The sequence below is a fragment of the Phytophthora parasitica genome (assembly GCF_000247585.1).
Source record: "Phytophthora parasitica INRA-310 unplaced genomic scaffold supercont2.2, whole genome shotgun sequence".
Taxonomy (NCBI): domain Eukaryota; phylum Oomycota; class Peronosporomycetes; order Peronosporales; family Peronosporaceae; genus Phytophthora; species Phytophthora nicotianae.
The window spans coordinates 1814072-1833133 of NW_008648988.1; the positions used below are offsets into that span (position 1 = coordinate 1814072).

Below are 19062 nucleotides of genomic sequence, written 5' to 3' on the forward strand. Positions count from 1 at the left end.
TCCGACGAGACTAAAAAGCAAAAAAGGACATTACACAATATACATGAATTGTCATTTGTTCTGACTTAGACACTGGATTTGACATTTAAAGCTTGTGTGAAACTTCAGCAACGGCGCTCTACTCGTTGAGACAGAAAGCCTTTCTGTGATCAGAAAACCGACTGGATCAAGACTGAAATCAGTTTGTTTGTTACCATTGAACGGAACTGCGGGTTGTTGCCTCCAAGACACTTGGACCACAGCGCATGCTGTTGAAGGATGAAATGCAAGCGAAGTCAGTAGGCAGCCTACCGCCACCTCAGGATGTTAGGGCCTGTGGCGCCATCTATAACAATGACGTCGTACTGTAGCCTGCTGCATTGCGCTACAGGACGGTGCCATCATCTAGACCGTGGACTTCAATGAAGGCTGCCAATCATTTTTAGATACTCGCACTTTTTCTGTCAAGCATACCTTCCGGTGATGGAGGGTCCAACGGCGGTATCCACAGCGCAAGGACATTGCAAGCTGCAATGGAGGTGTCAATGTTCAGCACTATGATCGAGGACAAGACAGACTTGTCCTCATTGCACTCCATTCCATTCAGCCACGTTACCCTTCTCCTCTATTCGTTTCGCGAAGATACGTAACGGCAACTACACGGAATCCCTTCAGACTCTTGACTCCCACAAAGTTGAAGACAAGCCACCGTATCACATAAAAGTGAAGCGGCGCCCGCGACCCAACATCCTGTCACTCCTCCACTTGCGTCCAAGGCCCCACGACCACGTCAACAGTACTCCGCAATGCTGAACCACAAGAAGCTCTCGACCTTAGCGACGCAAGTGCGCACGGCCAAGACGCATTCTCCGCGCGTGGCGTCGCCTCCATCCGACACCAAACGATCGCCCACCTATTCGTCTACAGATCCGCACCTCCGTCATCGTCCCGAAGAGCTCGAACGACTGACCACAGAGCTGCGCGACCAAGTGGCCGATACGCGCCCGGAGCTGCTGCCTCTTTTGAAGTCGTTACCGACACCAATTCGGCCCTGGAACCTTCAAAAACCTTCCGAGGCCGTGGCACTGAGTGCGCTGCTACAAGACCGACTGTTGTGTCTGCCTGAACTTAACCGCAACTCGCCGTGCTACAGTGCACGCGACTTGGTGCTGCTGTACACGAAGCTCAAATACCTCGAGACTTTTTCTCAATCCGAGCTGGCAGAATACGCCAATGCAGTGGCCTCCTCTGCGTCGCCTCTTGAAGCCGCGGCTGTGGTTCGAACCCGACAGGAAGAAGTGCGCGTCGTACGTCAATTGGCCACTGTGGGAAACACCACCGAGCTGTTCTCAAGACTCGCCACCCTACTGCACATTCCGTGCCACGGCGATGCGTGGAATGAGATTGTTAAGTTCGCAGCCAACGCACTGCCCTTTGCCGAGCAGACTGAGTCACTGCTGGTACGCGGTTCGGACGACAGATCTGCGCTTTGTCCTCTCACTAAAACGAACAATTACAACGCGTCCACGATCCCATTGGCCACGGATGTGGCACGTGGGAGCTGCACCTGTTCCAGTATCACGCTTCAAGCCTTTGAACGCTGCGAAAAACTGCGTCAGGAGTTGCTGCTGAACTCGTTGTCCATCAACCCCAATGCCAAGAGTTCCAGTGTGCTGTTTAACACGAAAATGCGTGCAATTCGAGCACGGGTAGCCTCCTGTCTTGACGTATCGGATCTGGTTGGTGACAATCAGCTGAGGATTCTGTTGTCGCCTTCGGGAACGGATGCAGAGCTGTTGGCTACGGTTGCAGGACTCGCTAGACTGTACTCAGGATTGGGAGAGGAGGAGAACTTACCTGGTGGTGTCGGACCGGAACAGTGCAAAGTGACCAGTATCATCACGGCTGGAAGCGAGATTGGTCGCGGCTCGAAAATTGCTTCCGGCGGCAAACACTTCAGCAATTTAACGCCTAGCGGAGAGGCTGGTACAGCTGGACAGCCGCTACGAAAGTTCCCAATTGACCTCGTGGATGTGGTGACCATACCGGCAAGAGATGATAACGGCGATATTAACCTTATCGACGATGACGTTCGCGAACTGGTGCATGAGCGACTGGATCGCGGTGGAGGTGTGGTCTTACTGCACGTGGTCGTCGGAACGAAGACGGGCTATGCCTGTCCTTCGATGCCCATGGTGGACGCTTTAGCAGTGCAGTATCCGAATCGACTGCTGGTGGTTGTGGACGCTTGTCAGATGCGCGTTGATAGATCGTTGTACCGTGAATGGGCTACGAAGTGTTATGTGGTGCTCACTACGGGCTCCAAGTTCTTCGGAGGCTCTCCATTCTGCGGTGCTGTGCTTATGCCCATGCGTTGTGTGTATGAACTGGAAGCCGCGGCGGTCGAACGTCACTCTGAAGTGGCAATTCCTCTCGGACTAGAAGATTATTTCTCCAAGTACGATATGCCGGAGGGAATGCGTAACATTCGTGCGAGACTGGGGACGAATATGAACGCCGGGCTACTACTGCGATGGGAAACTGCACTTGTCAACATGGAACCATACTGCCGTATCCCTCCTGCAGACATCGCAGCTATCTGTAAGCTGTACATGAGTGCATGCAGAACGAAGATACAGTCTTTGTGGGGGCATATGGCAGAGCTGCTGGCTCCGCCAGAGCCAATTGAGAATGACGGTACAAGCACAGTGACGCCTATAGACACCATTGTATCGTTCAAAGTGCGTGATGAGAATGGCGTGTTCCTCGACATGGCAGCTCTCAAGGCACTGCATACTCTGCTTTCCAAGGACCTGTCGGGTGCCTTACCGGACGATGCGTTGGCCAAGAAGCGTTGTCTGTTAGGTCAGCCTGTATCGCTCGGCAAAAGTGGAGCTGTGATTCGAATCGCTATGGGTGCAGACATGGTGAACGACGTGTATCTCCGAGGCAAAGGTGAAAGCGACTTTGCGGCAGCCATAGAGCCTCTTTCCCAAGATGATGACGACATCCTGAACAAGATCGCACTGGTTCTTCGTCACTGGGAACTTCTTCACCACAAGTACATCGAGGAGTGCGTCGAGACGACTCCACTAGAACCTCTTAATCCGCTCAGCGACTGGGACTTCAGTGTCAAAGATGCCCAAGTTGCACGTGTGGTACAGCACATGGTTGAGGAGCGTGTACTGGTAAATGAAGACCAACCAGAGGACGAGACCAAGCTGGCTGTCGTGTACGATCTGGACGCCATTGATATGGCATTCCAGGCACTGTTGACCTCATTCCCTGTGCACTTTGAGCACCGTTTTGCAATGAAATCTTGTCCGCTGTCGTTCTTCATCAAGCGAGCGATTGAAAACGACGTCGGTCTCGAATGTGCGTCCATTGTGGAAGTCAAGCACGCTTTGCGACTCGGTTGTCCACCTCACCGTATTGTGTTCGACAGTCCGTGTAAAACCCGACGTGATCTGCAGTTCGCTATCAACGCTGGAGTGGAAGTCAATGCTGACAACTTTGACGAACTCGACATCATTCGAGAACATGCTGAGGCCATTTTCCAGTCCAGTTTTCCGGAGTGTACCCCTCGCTATGCCGGTAATTTACCTCGGATTGGACTGCGTATTAACCCGCTGCTTGGAGCAGGCACCAATTCTTGCCTCAGTGTGTCCACCGTGCAGTCCAAGTTCGGTGTGCCACTCACGCCTGAGAACCGCGCAAGGATCATCGCCTTCTTCTGTGCGAACCCGTGGATGACAGGCTTGCACGCTCACGTTGGCTCTCAAGGGTGTTCGCTTGAGATGTTGTCACAAGGTGCTGTTGTATTGAGCGAATTGGCGAACGAAATCGATGCAGCTGCGGGCACGAGTCGAATCAAGGTGCTTAACATCGGTGGTGGATTGTCAACAAATTTCGAAAACGAGGATGTGTCTCCGACTTTTGCTGAGTACGTGGAGGTTCTTCGTCGTGAAGCTCCGCAATTGTTTGAGCGTACGGGTCGCACCATTTTGACGGAGTTTGGAAGCAGTGTCAGCTCGAAGACAGGCTGGGTCGTTAGTGAGGTGGAGTACGTCAAGACTCATCCTCGTGTTGATGGCGACGACCTCACTCAGACCGCCATTATCCACGCTGGCTCTGATCTCTTCCTACGCGCGTGCTACCGTCCTGAACTCTTTGCTCGTCGAATGTCGGTCTACAAGTACGTGTCGGCTAATTTGCTGACATCACAACTGAATGGGTTGTATTCTCACGTTTGTCTTGATTTTCTATGCGTAACAGTTCTGCTGGTTTAATTTCTACGGCCCCGATGTCAGTACAGAACGTGGTAGGACCGCTTTGCTTCGGCGGGGATATGGTTGGTCGACGTGTGGAGTTGCCTACCATTTCTCGTGGCGATTTCGTCGTCGTGCACGACACTGGAGCCAACACGATGTCGATGTTCAGCCGTCACTGTAGTCGTCCTGCACCTGCAGTCTTCGGCTACCGCGCGAGCGAGGACGAGATTTCTCTGCAGCTTCTCAAACCAGCGGAAACTCCAGAGCAAGTCATGAGCTTTTGGGGATAGGCTAGTCAAGCAAAAGTTTGTAGTTCTGTAGAAATGTACATACTGATTGTGTACAGCATGAATGACTTCTTTACTAAAATCCTGTTACCACCCAGTTCATGTCTGTGGTTTTTGAGAACGTAGCTTGGCGACGAGAGTTTGAATTTTGCCATCTTTGAGTCGCACAAGCTGCTCGAGTTTCTGTACTTTCATCTCCAGGATTTGGACAGTCTCGCGAAGCTCTGCGATAACGCTGTCTTTCTCAGCCAGTTCTTGACGTACATGCTCGCTCTTTGAACTCTCGTTGCTTGATGTGTACGATTTTCCGATGGAATCCATGGGATGAACAGGTGCTACTGGTGCCTCCATGAACCTATTCACGTCGTCGCCGTCCTGCATTAACAATTCTCGCATTGGTGTCAACATTTCACCACGCGAGTCACTGGGGTTGTCAACCGGAGAATGCATTGCACGGTTGCTTCCACAGATAGGACTTCCGTTGGCTACTGTGCCAGCTACTGCTGTGTTTCCGGAAATAACGCTGCTAGTATCATTGGCGTTGTCGCTCACTTGCCGCGGTACTTGAGGTACTGGCGAAGACGACGGCCGCTTCTCGCGGTAATTGGCAATCTATTCACTCAATCAGGTCAGCCTAGATAGCGGTGAAGGCAATAGATTATGCGGTTGCGAACCTTAACCTGCAGCTTTACTAGCAAATGCTCAATTGCGCCTGATTGACACTGCACCAGGTCGTCAATATCCTCCTTGGATAGCGAAATGTGGAGCTTCCTGAACACCTTCCCTGTAAATGACACACCAGTGTCAGTTGCTATAGAGCGCTCTCCTAAGGAAGACACTTACGATTTAGCGTGTTCCAGTTATACTGCTTCTGCTTGATCGAGTTGGCAGCACTGTAGTTGTGCATCTGCACGAGCTTCGGGAAGTAGAAGGCAACCACTTCGGCTGCTAATATTCCATCGCTAAAATCACGAGCAATGCTCTTCTTTGGCCGCGAAAGCGGGATTTCGTCGATCCAAGCGTACACACGCTGCAGAGTCTCATCATCCAGCGGTAGATCCATCATCGATCTTCTTGCTTCACCTTGAGCTCATGCGCTGCTATCAAGCACACAAAATAACCTCCCCCAACATGAAAAGACGCCAACCGTTAATCCTTCTCAAAATCTCTATTGCACGCCCCGTAACTCCTCGTCCTGTAATGTTCAACCCCCGAGTCGACGCAGAGCTGCTTCCCTCATGAGCTTGCGTTTGTGATCGTTGACACAATCCGTCGAGCAGTATTTGAACTCTAAACGAGTGAACGGAGACTTGCCAGCATACTTGCCACAGAAATCACAAGCCATACCTGCTGCGATCTTCCGCTCCAGCTCTTCCTGTCGCTCAGCTTCAATCCGCTTCTGTTCGGCAGCTTCCTTCTTCTGCTGTTTCTTGCGTTCTCGTGCCCGTTTCCGCTTTTCAGCTTCCTTTTCTTTCTTACGCTGCTCCATTTCGCTAGTCAAACCCTCGGGAATCTGTGCCGTCGAGTAATCCCACGCATAAGGGTGCTTACCCATGTACCTACGGAATGCGTTCCGAGACTCCTTCGAGTTGCACAGGAAATATGGCGGTCGGTTGTGGAGGTCCAAGAGAGCAGGGTTGGCCCCTTGCTCTAGCAGATACTCCACCATTGGAACTGCATCCTTCGCTGCAGCATGATGTAGAGCAGTCATGAACTTGGCATCCACCACGTTCACTTCAATATCCTTTTCCTCCGCATTGGACAGCAGCTCCTTGATTCCCTTCAGGTCACCGTCGTTCACCAACTGAATAATCTGAGGCACTTTCTCTTCTTCCTCTGAAGCTTCAGCCTTAACTTCAGTCTCAGGTGCAGGATCGCTGGTCTGCTTCTTGTTGTTCTTCTTCTTCGATTTCTTCACGCTGTAAGTCGGAGACGGTGTTTCTGCTTCGAGCGGCGAGAACCGCACGGTGCTGAGGTCAGAGCGCACTCGACACACTTCCTCGAACGTCGGTCTGAACGTAGCGAACGGAATTCGCTTTAATCGCTTGTCACCTGGTTGCAGCACTGCGTTCTTCTCCGGAAAGAACGTCGCGTGCTCTGTCTTCCCGCTGGAGATAAAAATGAGCTCCACGTCCTTCAGCACGTCCTTCCACTCCAATAGCAACGCTGCCACGTCCTGCTTCAACGCTGCTTCATTATACCGTCGCAGCGTAGCACCTGCCGATTTGGCCTTGCCACTAGCATCGCTGGCTGACTGTGCGCCACCTTGTTTCCTTCTCGTCGTGTACCTTTGGAACGTCTTATGACACAGAGCCTTGTCCTTGTCAAACACAGCTCCAGCAAAGCGGCCACTACGCAGCAGAAAGACCGCCCACCGGAACTTAGACGCACAGATCTGGTCCAATGCAGTGTATGGGTTGAATGCCTCCTCGTCAACATCGGGAAGAATATTCTTGAACACCTTGAAGACGCTCGTGCCGTCTGAAAACTCAACTACAGGCTCCGAAGTCTTAGCAACCTTCTCCTCCTCTTCTTCTGACCAGGATGAGGAAGACGAGGACGAGACGTAGCCTCCGTCCTTCTCCTGGCTCTGCGTCTCTAAATACTGCAGCGCCTCCTGCTCCGACAGACATGACAATCCCTTCGCTCTCCTCTTGAGGTTCACGCAGTGCGCTGCCGACTTGAAATGCGCATACTGCTCGTCCAGTGAGGAGAAAGCGGCCACGTCACACGCACCACAGCGCAGGCCAATATTCATTCGCTCATCCAGCGCCGCCGTCTGCAGTCGCAATACGGTGGCCGCTACATCAGACGCGTCGGTCGATGCATCGGCTTGGGCCCCTGGACGCTCAAACTGCCGTGATCTTCCGGCTACAGCTCGCACAGTCCATTGGGATGTCTGGGAAGGCGTCAGGTCGCTCAGCGCAATGCGCCCGTACGTATGCGCAGGATTCTTGGACGTCATCACGAGCACGAATATGCAGGAATGACTAGGATGTGGGTAATGAAACCCTTCAAAAGGAATGATTGAGTATTCTAAACTGGAAATGTGAGTGATGGTCTCATTTAAAATCCTCTTGAAAAGCATAATTATGAATCATGGCGGGTAGAAGATAACCGCTCCAAAGTGAAGAAGAGGACAAAAAGCGGTAAGGATGCCGTCCCTGGAGCAGCGCAAGCGGCCTGCGGCGTGCGGAACGGGCTTCAACGTGCGTCTGTGGTGTAATACAGATCCATGCGGCATTGTGTGTGCCATTATCTCGTGGTTCCTGGTGCTGTACGCTGAATGCACCGTCGTGGTAAGTCGACGTCTCCTTTTCGCATTCAAGTGATCGTCTAACGCTGCAGTTGTGTCCCATGTAGGGTGTGGTGGTGTATCCGTGGATGGGTTTGTCACCTCTCGGTCTACTTCACATCGTTATCTTCACGGGGCTCTGCTTCCTGGCGCTTGTATCACACGGAAAAGGTTACAACAGGCGCCTCAGGCAGAACGGAGGGGAAATTCTGATTCTGTTGCTGTTTATTGTGGACTTGCAGCCATGATGACGGACCCTGGCGCTGTCCCCGAGTCGGCACTTCCTCTTGCGCTAGCAAATGCTTCTAAGGACGAGATTGCAAGGTGAGGAGACTGTGAAGCATTAAACTGGGTCGTTGCTGACCGCTTGTTGCTGCTGCAGACTGGAGGAGCAGAGGTACCGAACGTGTCGTCGGTGCCGCCAGTTTAAGCCAGGGAGAGCGCATCACTGCTCGATCTGCGATCGCTGTGTCATCAAGATGGACCACCATTGCCCTTGGGTGAACAACTGCGTGGGGCTGGGCAACCACAAGTTCTTCCTGCTTTTCATCTTCTATGTGTTCGTGCTGTCAGCGTATGCATTGACGCTTGTATTCTTCCGTTACGCCAAGTGCATCAATGAGTCGTACGTGGCAAATTGCAGGTGTCTACAAAACATTGAACTAATCGAACTGTCGTTGTGCCATGCTGTGATGAAGCTGCCCGACGTACGGAGCTATCCGTGTTGTCTGCTTGATCCTGGAGGCCGTGCTCTTTGGCCTCTTCACTATGTGCATGATGTGCGACCAGTACAGCGTCATCACCACAGGAACTACCCAGATTGACCGCCTGAAGGGCGAGAGCGCAGACAACCTCGGCCTGCGGGAAGTGTTCGGCGGCTCGGACTGCAAATTCTCCTTGCATTGGCTGCTCCCAGTGAATATTTGGTTTCCAACGTAAGGCTGTCTCGTAGTGTACTCATTGACCGATACTTGCACAATACTCACCGTGGCGTTTCATCTTCTACATTTTCAGATCTGTCAAGAACCAGGTACTGGGCTACGTGCTCGAGCACGAGCTGATTTTTTCTGAGGACGAGGCTTCGGAAATGGACACTTTCCTTGACGACGACAGTGTGTCCGACACTACCATCACCATGACCACGGAAACGCTAGAGGGCGGCTGGTCCGTTGAGAAACGGGTGCCAGCCAGTGAAGCAGCTGACGTCGTGTAGTAGGCGAAGAACCGATTCATATAGTAATAAGTCTTGGCAGTGAGAGTCACTAGCACATTCTTGTAGCATTCGACGTTGAAAACTGCTTCTTTTCTTTTCTAAATGCCATCATTTGTCACGCACGACCTGTGTAGCTCCAGTGGGTTGCTGTTTCTTGCTCCGTTCGAGTTGCTGGAAGGATCCGGCGTTAGTTTCTGATGGCATCGCTTGGATGTTGAAGTGTCCGGATGTCGCGTCACACAAGATCGTCCCCACGACGGGGTTTCCTCGCGATCCAATCTCGAGATTAAGGTCGTCGGGAAATCTACAGTGCCTCGACGATTGAGCTACACGAGCAGGCATCCAGCATTAGCACATGAGGGCACTAATAGACGTCAAAGATCTAAAAGCAACGAAGATGATAGAAAGTTCTCATGTTTCATCAATCATAACACATAGGTACACCCAACAGCTAAGATAAAAGAGGACCTTGGGGAAGGTGGGAATGTCTTACAAGCAAGATACGGAGGCGGGTGGGGAGCGAAGATTACTTGCAGTAACTGTGGCTGACGGGTCTCTTCTCCTGTACTTCCCTCCTCCTCTCCCTTGAAATTACTTAGGCGAGGACTCCTGCCTCCTTAAGCGCACGGTGCGCGTTGCACGCGTGCTTCTTGAGGCGCGGGTCCTCAATCTTTTGCCACTGCTGCACCAGTTCCAAGACGCGTCCAGCGTTCTCCGACTTGGCAAGCTCATCGTGATACAGCGGGCAGAGGGTCTCTACCACGTGAAGACTCTCTCGCTGCACCTCTGATGTAACGTCGGCGCCACCGGCAGCAAGGTCAACGATGAACTGCCACCCGTCGGACTGGATAAACGCTTGGCGGCACTGCGGGTGATCACAGAGCCGTGCGAGCGCAGCACTCACTAACCGGGACACGTTGGCATTCTTAGACTGGCCGAGTGACACAAGCTGCGGCACAAGACCGGCCATGCCGGAGCGGGTCTCCTCGACAGTGGACATGGAGATGGCGCCCAGCACACCCTGCATCTGTGCGTCAGCATACTTACTCTCAAGCAATCCCTTGAGTGCCGAGACGCCGTCCTGGATGCTCTCGGGGGAGAGCGGCAGCTTGGGCAGCGGCTTGGGGGCGGCGCGCTTGACGCCGTTGGAGGACGAGGTCTTTTCACTGAGCAGCTGGCTGCGACGGAAGAGGCTCTTAAGCTCGTGGTAAAGGTGCATGAGAGCCGTGATGTCACCTTCGCGACGCTGCACTTCGAGTACATACTCCTCCTTGGAAGTCTTGAAGATGGCAATGTTGAGGCTGACGCGCTGCGTGTTGCGGCGGTACTCGACCTTCCACTTGCACTTGTCGGCCTTGAACTCAAAGTCCGTGTCCAGTTCGCAGAGCTTGATGCCCACGACGCCGCACACGCGCTGCGTGGACTCGAGCTTCACGTGGAAATGTGTGTGCATCTCGAGGCGGAACGGCGCCGGCGGAAGGTCACGAGGGGTCACGTTCACGTACTTCGTGCGGTCCACACGCATGCCGAACGAGGGCGCGGCGGAAGCGGCCTCCGGCTTCTTCGTCATGGATTTCTTTGAGGCCATATTGAGCGACATGGGGCCGGGGAAAGCGGCACCTAGCTGTCCGAGCGGGGAGCGAGGTCCCATCGTGCTGAAGGCCGGCGGCGCGGACGCCACGGCCATGGAGCGGTACTGCGGAAGGTCGGACTGGTCATTAGGCGTAAGCGTACGGAACACGGGCTGCTCCTCCTGTTTGTGCTCGTCTTTGTCTTGGCGGGGGCTACTCATGGCGAGCTGCTTGCGATTCACTTGCGGCCTGAGGGGGATATCTGGGAATGAGCCCGTTTGTTTCGGGAAAAGGAGCCTTCCAACAATGTCTCGGCTATGCACCACAGACGGGTCAGAGGAACCTTCTTTGGACTAGCCTTCAACAAAAACCTACCCTCCCTGGATTTTATAAATCGGAGTGTAAAACAAGGTCCGCCTTCTTGGGTGTCATCGCTTCCTTATCAAGCGCCACCTGCAACACCTTCTAATAGCGAAAACACTGCCGACTTGAACGCACCAGACATCGGTGTTCCCGCGGACCAATACCAGGAAGGCTTCCTCTGGACGCGTGAAACGCAGTCACGCGATAGGGTTTTGACGGCGTGCATAAGGTAGTGGCGTTGATGGCCGTGGCTTCGCGCAATCTGACAGCCGGTTTGTCGGTTTGCGAGTAAGGAGTCCACACTGGCCGTCTGTATGCAGCGTCCGGTTTCGGCGCTCCCGGCTGACTCGATTTTTGCGCCTGCTATTGCCACTCCATGTGCCTCTTGTCAATGCTCGTTTGTGGCGGAGAGGCAGCCTTCACTGCTGGGCGGACCTCCGATAAGAAAGCTGTTCGCATGTAAAAGTATCTGTAGCGAAGAGATCTTCATCCCTACCGGTACGATGCTGGACTCTATTCATACTCAACAATCCACCCTTCTCGTAAATACTACACCCGAATCGAACGATTATTATGAGTTTTGGCTAGAACAGACGGCTGCGTATCTTTGTCAAGCGCATACATCGCTGAAAACATTGTAGACCTAAGCTTGGCAGTCTGCTCTAGCCAAACATTGTAGTTTTTTGCTTCTACTACGAAAGTATCCTAACATCTTCTAAAAATAATGCTAAAAACAAAGGACTTCCTCAAAACAGTAATAAGCCACCAAAATAATACTGATATACTATTTGAAAATACTTATTAGTATTTTGCGTCCTTCTTCAGAAGGAATCCTTCTAGCAGCACGAAATTGCTCAGCCGATAATTGTGCGGTATCTGTATCTCATGTTCCAGAATGGGCTTGCTGTTACTAGTATTGAGTAGTTACGGTCTCTATATTAAGTGAAATAGTATTAAATTCTTCTGTAATTCCTGTCTTCAATTAACAAAATTCAAAAAGATGAGCTTGAATTATCCCTAACAGTACCAAAACAAATTTCAACATACAAGTATGATCCAAATTACTTGAATTTTTATTGAAAATATTTAACATATTGTTTGTAGAAAAGGTAGAAATACTGTATTTTCTTTAAAAAAATAGCTCTTTCCCAGTAAAAACAACTATAATTTTTGTCTGAGTCGACAAATACGGTAGTAGCACTAGATGCATAATGTGTGTATATATACCTAGAGCGGATTTGTCATTCGCCAGGTTATCCCAGGGCTTGAAAAACAATTAAAATAAGAAATTAAGGAACTGTATGACGGATTAACTGATTATTGGAATCTAATGCTGCCCGCAGAATTCTACATTTGTAGTACCAGTATTAATTATATTGGATTTTTACCAGCTTTAACAAATAAGTGCATTATGGAAAGCTAAGGTTCATGAAAACCTACTGCAAATGATCGATTTACAGTTGCCAGTCGCATTAAATCGTCCCAGCAATAATAATGCAAAATCCATCATTATTAAGTTTTACCAAAACAGACTATTATTTTATGATACCCGGTATAATTTAATTTTTATTTTCTGAATATTATTTAATCCCGATCCTTCTCTATGCCTTTCGATGTTCTTACTCGCCATTCCCTTCCTATTTTCCTATAGCTCAGTCAAACTACAAAATGAAGAAAGCTCGCATGTAAACAGCATATATTATTTTATTAAAATGCAGTAGTATTGTGACTTGACGCTATATGCTATATACATTAGCAAATATTCACATTTTTGGATTTTGATATCGGAAATATCAAATCAACAGATGCCGTAGATAATACTTTTAGAGCTACCCACTTACACATTGCTGCCACGAAGGCATTGACGCCGCAAGAACTGTGCTGCACAAGGAAAAAAAGATATGATGCGGTAGATCAACAAGAGGCTGCACTGCAGTCTTTGGAGCGAATGCCTCAAAAACGCGTGGAAATATATCTGATCCGGTTCAAGAAGATGCCCCCTATAGCACGTTTTTAAGGGTTCGATTCAACGAATTAGTCGCTAAAGAAGGTGCCACGAAAATGCCACAAATCTAGACTCGTTCGGTCAGGTCAACTTCAAAGCCCCACAGCGATCACCCCTGCAGCTCTCTCGAGCGTCTGTCGAGCGGTCACCGGACCAATTGCCAGCAGCAGCCGCGCTGGCGGCACTATTATAAAGCTGCAGCCTGCACTCCCCCATCCAAATCCGCGGCGCGTTCCCAGCGGATTGGCGCACGCCTAACGGCGGCCCCACTGAGGCCCCCAGCAGTGTCTCTCGACAAGTCCGCTGATTTATATTAGCGTGCGTTGGCGGCGCGAGCCCGACCAGAACGCGCCGCAGCCAGTCGTGGCGGGCAAGAAGCTTCGCCGAGCGGTTTCCTCATGACGCAGGGTTATTTCGGACGACGGGCTCAGCTGCGACGGAAATGGCGAGGAAGGCGACATGTGCTATTACAATAACCGCGTTGACTGAAAAAAAAAATATGGCGAGGTTGCAGTCGAGTGACGTGCCATCCATGGATCAAGTATCTTGCATTGCACTTCAATTGCTACTTCCAAAAACATTTTTTTCTCAAGCATCTGGTCAAAACGTGTTGAGACCCAACCAGCGCGAATGCTAACGTTGATCAACCACGTTGAATGCGTTTGTTAATTTCAACTAGGAGTTTGTCTTCCAACAATTCGCTGACTACCAGTCCCATGAAAAATTATTTTTGCGGCCCAAATGTATCCGGATCATGCAAAAATATAATATTCGCGGTGAAACCTCTCCAGGACATGTACACCTGAAACCAATATATCCAGTCGTGAAGTGGACTTGCAACATGTACAGTACGATGGATAATACTAGTGAAATAATAATAGTGAAAGGCAACTCAATGTACTCATCAAAAGTATAATCGGCTCTATGAGCTTTGCATTAGTGACTCAACATCGACAGCGTGTACAGCAATGTCGACAACGCATCAGTGACCGCTATGGCAGAATTCAAGCAGCGATACCGCCGTTTCACTGGCATCCATGATCATATTCGCATGCGCTAAAGCTTTAGCTAAAGTACTCCAGGTCAAAATTGGCACCAACATCTCCAACGTCCGGTGAGATTATGGAAGTAGATCCAACGGCGCCGTCCGTTATCTAAAAGAAAAGTAGTAGTATTTTTTGTGCTGCTCACCCGTGAACAGCATTGCAAGAGTGCGATCGAACAAAGAAAATGGCCCAGAGCGGGCCGTCCGCTAACCAGTCAAAAGTGAGGTCCTTCAAGTCAGCCCCTAGCGTCACCCAGTTCCCGTCATCACCTTCCAAGAAGAAATCGGCGGTGTACTGCGTGGACGAAGAGGGGGGTCCTCCCAGAATAATTCCTCAGCAAACATTGGATGAAGAAAGCGATGCCAAATTATTTACCGCCAAGAGAATGTTGATCGCTGTGTGGATGTGCGTCGGGCTGATGCCACTGCTCTTGCAGACGAGAAGTTACCTGAAATTCGTGACACCTCACAAGATTTCACAAAACCTGATCGTCCCGACAACTGCGGCGAAACTTACTGAGGACATGGAGAAGTTTTGTCCGATGGAAGGGCTTGTGATTGCAGGTGCTTGGTGGAATGTTGCCCTTACGCACTACCACAAGTTGGATGAGGGCAGAGTGTGTCATTTCGTGGTGCCCCAGTACAATATCCACGGCAACTACGTACTTGGAACCAAGCTAGTCGCACCATCGAAGACGAGTCCAGCTAGTTGCTCGGGTAACAGCTACTATCTGGAATATTACTTCTACCACGGGAGTATCGGCTATTATGCTTTTTACGAAGAAGCCGTAGGTACACTGTGTGCCGACGATAATATTGGTTACGTGCTTGTCGGCGGCCTTGGAACCTACGACAGCAATGGTGCGCATTTGGCCATGGATTCGGGCGATTCGACGTATCGATTGTCGTATTGGTATGGTATGTTTGGCTCCGTCTGGATCATGTATCGCTCCATCTTGCTGCGCAGGAGCTACATTTCGTGCACACGTTATGGGCGGCGATGCGATCGTCTGCAAGAACCGATGCAGTTTAAAGACGCTATCGTGTTTGTTCAAGAGAGCATGCGGCTATCAGCGCACGGGGCTAGGAACTATCACCGTGTTGTACTGATTTATTTACTAGTCGAAGGACTGATGAGCGACTTGTTCATGTTGATCGCGCAAGACGGACTTCTTGCAAAAGTGCAGTACATTTCTCTTGGGTACAACTTGTCAGGAGTATTGTCGATGCTGTTCGAGATGGTGGAGACTATGAACTGGATGAGGGAAACCGTGCGCTGTCTGATTAAACGCTTGCTGTTCAACTACGAGACAGCTTTGCTCGGGGAGTTGGCTTGCTCGGCTGCGATGCAGTTCTATCTCACAGGACTTAATAAGTCTAGCCTCCAAGAATCGAAACCAGTTGCCGATGCGGTGTCATATTATGTGTGGAGCCTCGTCGGGCATGGCATTATCGTGCTTGGAATCGTGTTCGTGATCACTTCCATCCGGTCAATAGGAGCTATCATTAGTGTGCGATGGACCTTTGGTTCTTTCTTACTGTTGTGGACACCCTGCTGTGTTGATACGGCTATAGGACAACGGTGCAAGATGATTCTGCTAAGTGGTTATGTATGGGAAGACGATAGACTCTGTTACAAGGCTGAAACGCTCAAATCTTTTGGAATATTGAAAATGGTGGAAGAGGACAGTACACAATTCATAGTACTCCCCAGACTGCGTTGGCTTTCGATTTCTCAGGGTGACTTGATGGTGATCGGAGAGATCCACGGGAATAACGTGACGCGTTGCGACGTGCGACCGTGCACGGGTATGGTGAGCATGATTGGTAAAACGTTAGGGGGTGCTCCAGGAGAAGATACAGTAAGTTGCCCCACTCGGGTAGCTATAAAGCAGCGCGTGCCCGTTGAACCAACGCAAACTTAAACAAGTTGTCCATTTATCTTTTGTTGAACTGCATAGACTTCTTTTCCTATCAGCATCGTGTACGAGCAATGTTAAATTTGCTACCGAATACATAGAATTAAGGCTTACAAAGCATCACTACCCATAAAAATGCTCCAATAGTTTTCAGTCCCAGCGGTCGCGCTTTCGATTCGCGATGTTCTTGACCACGGTCCGTGGTAGGAAGGAAAATACGGATCGGTTTCTACAGAACCACCAAAATGCTTGTCACCTGCTCCAAATGTGAGCCAGGTACACTTGGACAGCCCAGACTCGGTGCATCATCAGTCTCGTAGCCCGAAATAGTGCTCGAGCAGTGCAGCGCTTTGACAAGTGAAGGCTATGTCCATGTGCAAAAGCAACTATATATATTTATACAATTCCCCGATAAGGTTGAGGTCCCAGACCAGAATTTCGATGAAAGCAACCGCCGATAGGTTCTTCCCAGACTTGTAAATAGCTTGGGATCATCTCATCCTCCGCTGTCCTCACACTCTAACAGTCGGTTGGGAGCTCGGTCGTCTTTGGCTGCTTGAGTCGAGCGTGAGAGTAAGCGAGGAGCATCATGTCCGAGTCGGAGACGAAGAGTCCTCGGACAGCCAAGGAGAAACGTAAGAAACAATCCTCCGCTACCGTTGCAGTCGTCAATACCCCGAACGGAGAGCCCCCGGCCTATTCAGGCGAACAGCACTCGTTCGGCAGAAATGCTGATGGTAGCGCCGACAAAGTTCAACGTCGGTCGTTAATCCAGCACAACCGGGAAGAAGAGAACAATACGAAGCCTCAGGACAACAAGGAGTTCGAGTTTGTGTCACCCAGAGCCAACGCCAAGACAGGGCCTCGCTACGATGCCATTGCAGTGCTAGTCGTTATGTCCTTCAAGGTGCTTGTAGCCCCGATCATTCTGGTGGCGATCTGCGTCAACTCGCCATACCTGCAGTCACCGTATGTCTTCCGTGCAGCCAGTGAGAGTTTTCTGGGCTACGAAAAGCTGAACCCCGACGTCACCTACGATTGTCCTGACTGCGGCGTTACGTGCAAGCGATCGGTGCTGCAGCTAGCCCAATTCAAACAAGACCCCATGATGGGGAAGCCTGCCTACGGCAGCTTGCGCACCAACACTTTCGAAGACTACAACGAAACGTTGAGCGCTGCCGCTTTGGCTTTGATTGATGAACTGGAAAGCGCAAACGCAGTTTGCGGCGACGGAACTTCTGACTGGGACGACTCGCTCACGTTCATATCGGCTGAACCAAAGCTGATCGTGAAGGCAGTTAGCGTGCTTAAGCTACCGGTGTCTAATGATATGGTTGCAGAGGTTACTGCTGCTGTTACGAGCTCATGCAACTCGCGCTGGACGATTGAAGCTCGGTTGAAGACCTTCATGTTCCAGCCCATTCCGCACATCAATGAGTTCTCGTCCATTTTGGCAGCAGACCTGACCATTTTCCCGGAATCAATGGCTTGCCGCAATGAGGTTGCATTTGATACCGACACGGCGCTAACACGCGCGTTCGTGTCCGAGGGTTTGGATCAAACAAGAAATGCGCCGACAACATTGCGGTTGTTCCCATACAACTTTCCCTGTGTCATCAATACGGTCAGTCGGACGGTAGCACCGGTTGGGGACGCCGAATCGACCGATGTCATCGTTCAGCCGATGCTGCGTGGATACTATGGTGGCTGCTTCGTTCATCTAGTCAATACATCCGGCATCTACATCGGCGAAAACTGTGCGATCAGCTCACTCTGGATCGACTACGGTTTGATGCTTCAAGCTCCGGATGATATCCCGTTATGCAGTACTGAAGGCGTCTGCGTGCACAACTACTACAACTCGCAGTGGGAATGGGCCTCGACCAAAGACGGAGCCAATATCGTTATGAATCACAACACAATTCGGTCCCGGTACGCTGACAAGGTTGAGATGAGTATCTTGCCTGGCATTGTGATCATGCAGATCCTGCTGATGAGTATGCTGAGTATGTACCAAGTCATGAGCCAGAAGCAGTCTGTGCTTCTGAGCCAGATTTGGGCGTATCGTTGCCAGAATGGCCGCATGCAAGCCATGTATCTGCTTCAGATTGCGTATCACTTGTACCGTGAGTCCGATACGTACTATCTGGCGCTCGGAACAGGCACGATGTCGGTGGAATGTGTGTGGAACCTCACCTTCTGTGTGATGGCCTTCTCGTACAGTTTTGTGAACATCGTAAAAAGCCGCACGGGCGAACAGCAGCTGGATCGCCACTTCCGCCTTTCGTGGGAAATGGTGCTTCTCATCGTCACAGCTATCGTGGCGAACATGCTCATTTCGATCCGCTACACCAGTCTCAGCTATATCTTTGAAATCAACTCGAAAACGCTGCTCCGGTCTACCCCAGAGGGTGCGGAAGTCTGCAAGCTCACGGACTCGTGTGTTGTTTTCAGCATTAATATTGCTTTCGTGATTGCATCGTTTGCTATGTTGGTTTGGGGAGCGACTGCTTCAGTTGCTTACGTGTTGAGGACACGCCACAATCCCCACCCATTAGAAGATTTAAAGTCATGGTTCATCTCTTGGAAGGTTGCTTTTCAAGTCACACTTCGACCCCCACCCAAGGGCAAACCAAAGGCACTCTCCCATGGAGCTTCGATCGTGAATCTGGCCGATGCTACATCGTTCGAATGCTATTGCATCGGCGAGCACTTTCGATTCATGTTCAACGACTGCGAGGACATTTCCCATGTGAAGAAGAACAACTTTCGAGTCCCGACAGCCGAGGCTGTGCTGTTGTCTGGATTTGTGTACCGTGGCAAGTATCTTTACCGTGCCGACGACATCATTCTGCTTCTCTTCACCCGCTTCGCACCAAACTTTATCTTGAGGACTTTCAATGTGCTGATTGTTCGCTGGGACGTGAATCCGACGACGTATGCTGTTTCCCGTCCTACAGTCTGCTTGTGGACTGAAGTAGGCACAGACTGGAGAAACAAGACTAAACCATTCCCATCGGCGTAGAGCTATTAGGCAGGAACGTCAACCCAGACTATTATCGCGAATAAATAACTTTCATTGCAAAGTTGAAGTTGCATTTTGGTTGAAGTGAC

General features: G+C 50.7%; 7 protein-coding genes across 12 annotated transcripts; 4 read left to right on the forward strand and 3 right to left on the reverse strand.

Annotated features, from left to right (window-relative positions):
- Nucleotides 1-714: 714 nt before the first annotated feature.
- Nucleotides 715-4656, forward strand: PPTG_02609 (hypothetical protein). The gene is made up of 2 exons (XM_008893784.1): nt 715-4174; nt 4255-4656. Exons 1-2 carry the CDS (start codon nt 786-788, stop codon nt 4538-4540), a joined length of 3675 nt encoding a protein of 1224 aa, XP_008892032.1. The 5' UTR covers nt 715-785; the 3' UTR covers nt 4541-4656.
- On the reverse strand, nt 4637-5603 carry PPTG_02610 (hypothetical protein; the record flags this gene model as incomplete). The annotated part of the gene is made up of 3 exons (XM_008893785.1): nt 4637-5149; nt 5212-5321; nt 5381-5603. The coding sequence occupies 3 exons, from the start codon at nt 5601-5603 to the stop codon at nt 4637-4639; spliced, it is 846 nt and encodes a 281-aa protein (XP_008892033.1).
- Nucleotides 5604-5741: 138 nt separating this feature from the next.
- On the reverse strand, nt 5742-7502 carry PPTG_02611 (hypothetical protein; the record flags this gene model as incomplete). Its single annotated transcript, XM_008893786.1, has 1 exon — nt 5742-7502. One exon carries the CDS (start codon nt 7500-7502, stop codon nt 5742-5744), a length of 1761 nt encoding a protein of 586 aa, XP_008892034.1.
- A 135-nt stretch (nt 7503-7637) lies between these two features.
- Nucleotides 7638-9230, forward strand: PPTG_02612 (hypothetical protein). 6 transcript variants are annotated; one of them, XM_008893787.1, is made up of 6 exons: nt 7638-7836; nt 7901-8003; nt 8075-8156; nt 8215-8457; nt 8531-8767; nt 8847-9230. In XM_008893787.1, exons 1-6 carry the CDS (start codon nt 7693-7695, stop codon nt 9043-9045), a joined length of 1008 nt encoding a protein of 335 aa, XP_008892035.1. In that variant the 5' UTR covers nt 7638-7692; the 3' UTR covers nt 9046-9230. The 6 variants fall into 6 exon arrangements, with proteins under 6 accessions (XP_008892035.1, XP_008892038.1, XP_008892040.1 ...); XM_008893790.1 differs by having other exon boundaries at nt 7901-8156; XM_008893792.1 differs by having other exon boundaries at nt 8215-8767.
- A 210-nt stretch (nt 9231-9440) lies between these two features.
- Nucleotides 9441-11074, reverse strand: PPTG_02613 (hypothetical protein). Its single transcript, XM_008893793.1, has 2 exons — nt 10992-11074; nt 9441-10931 (listed from the first exon to the last, which is right to left on the reverse strand). The coding sequence occupies exon 2, from the start codon at nt 10835-10837 to the stop codon at nt 9641-9643; it is 1197 nt and encodes a 398-aa protein (XP_008892041.1). The 5' UTR covers nt 10838-10931; nt 10992-11074; the 3' UTR covers nt 9441-9640.
- A 3140-nt stretch (nt 11075-14214) lies between these two features.
- Nucleotides 14215-15954, forward strand: PPTG_02614 (hypothetical protein; the record flags this gene model as incomplete). Its single annotated transcript, XM_008893794.1, has 1 exon — nt 14215-15954. The coding sequence occupies one exon, from the start codon at nt 14215-14217 to the stop codon at nt 15952-15954; it is 1740 nt and encodes a 579-aa protein (XP_008892042.1).
- Nucleotides 15955-16537: 583 nt separating this feature from the next.
- PPTG_02615 (hypothetical protein) lies at nt 16538-19031 on the forward strand (the record flags this gene model as incomplete). The annotated part of the gene is made up of 1 exon (XM_008893795.1): nt 16538-19031. The coding sequence occupies one exon, from the start codon at nt 16538-16540 to the stop codon at nt 18971-18973; it is 2436 nt and encodes an 811-aa protein (XP_008892043.1). The 3' UTR covers nt 18974-19031.
- Between the last annotated feature and the right edge of the window lie 31 nt (nt 19032-19062).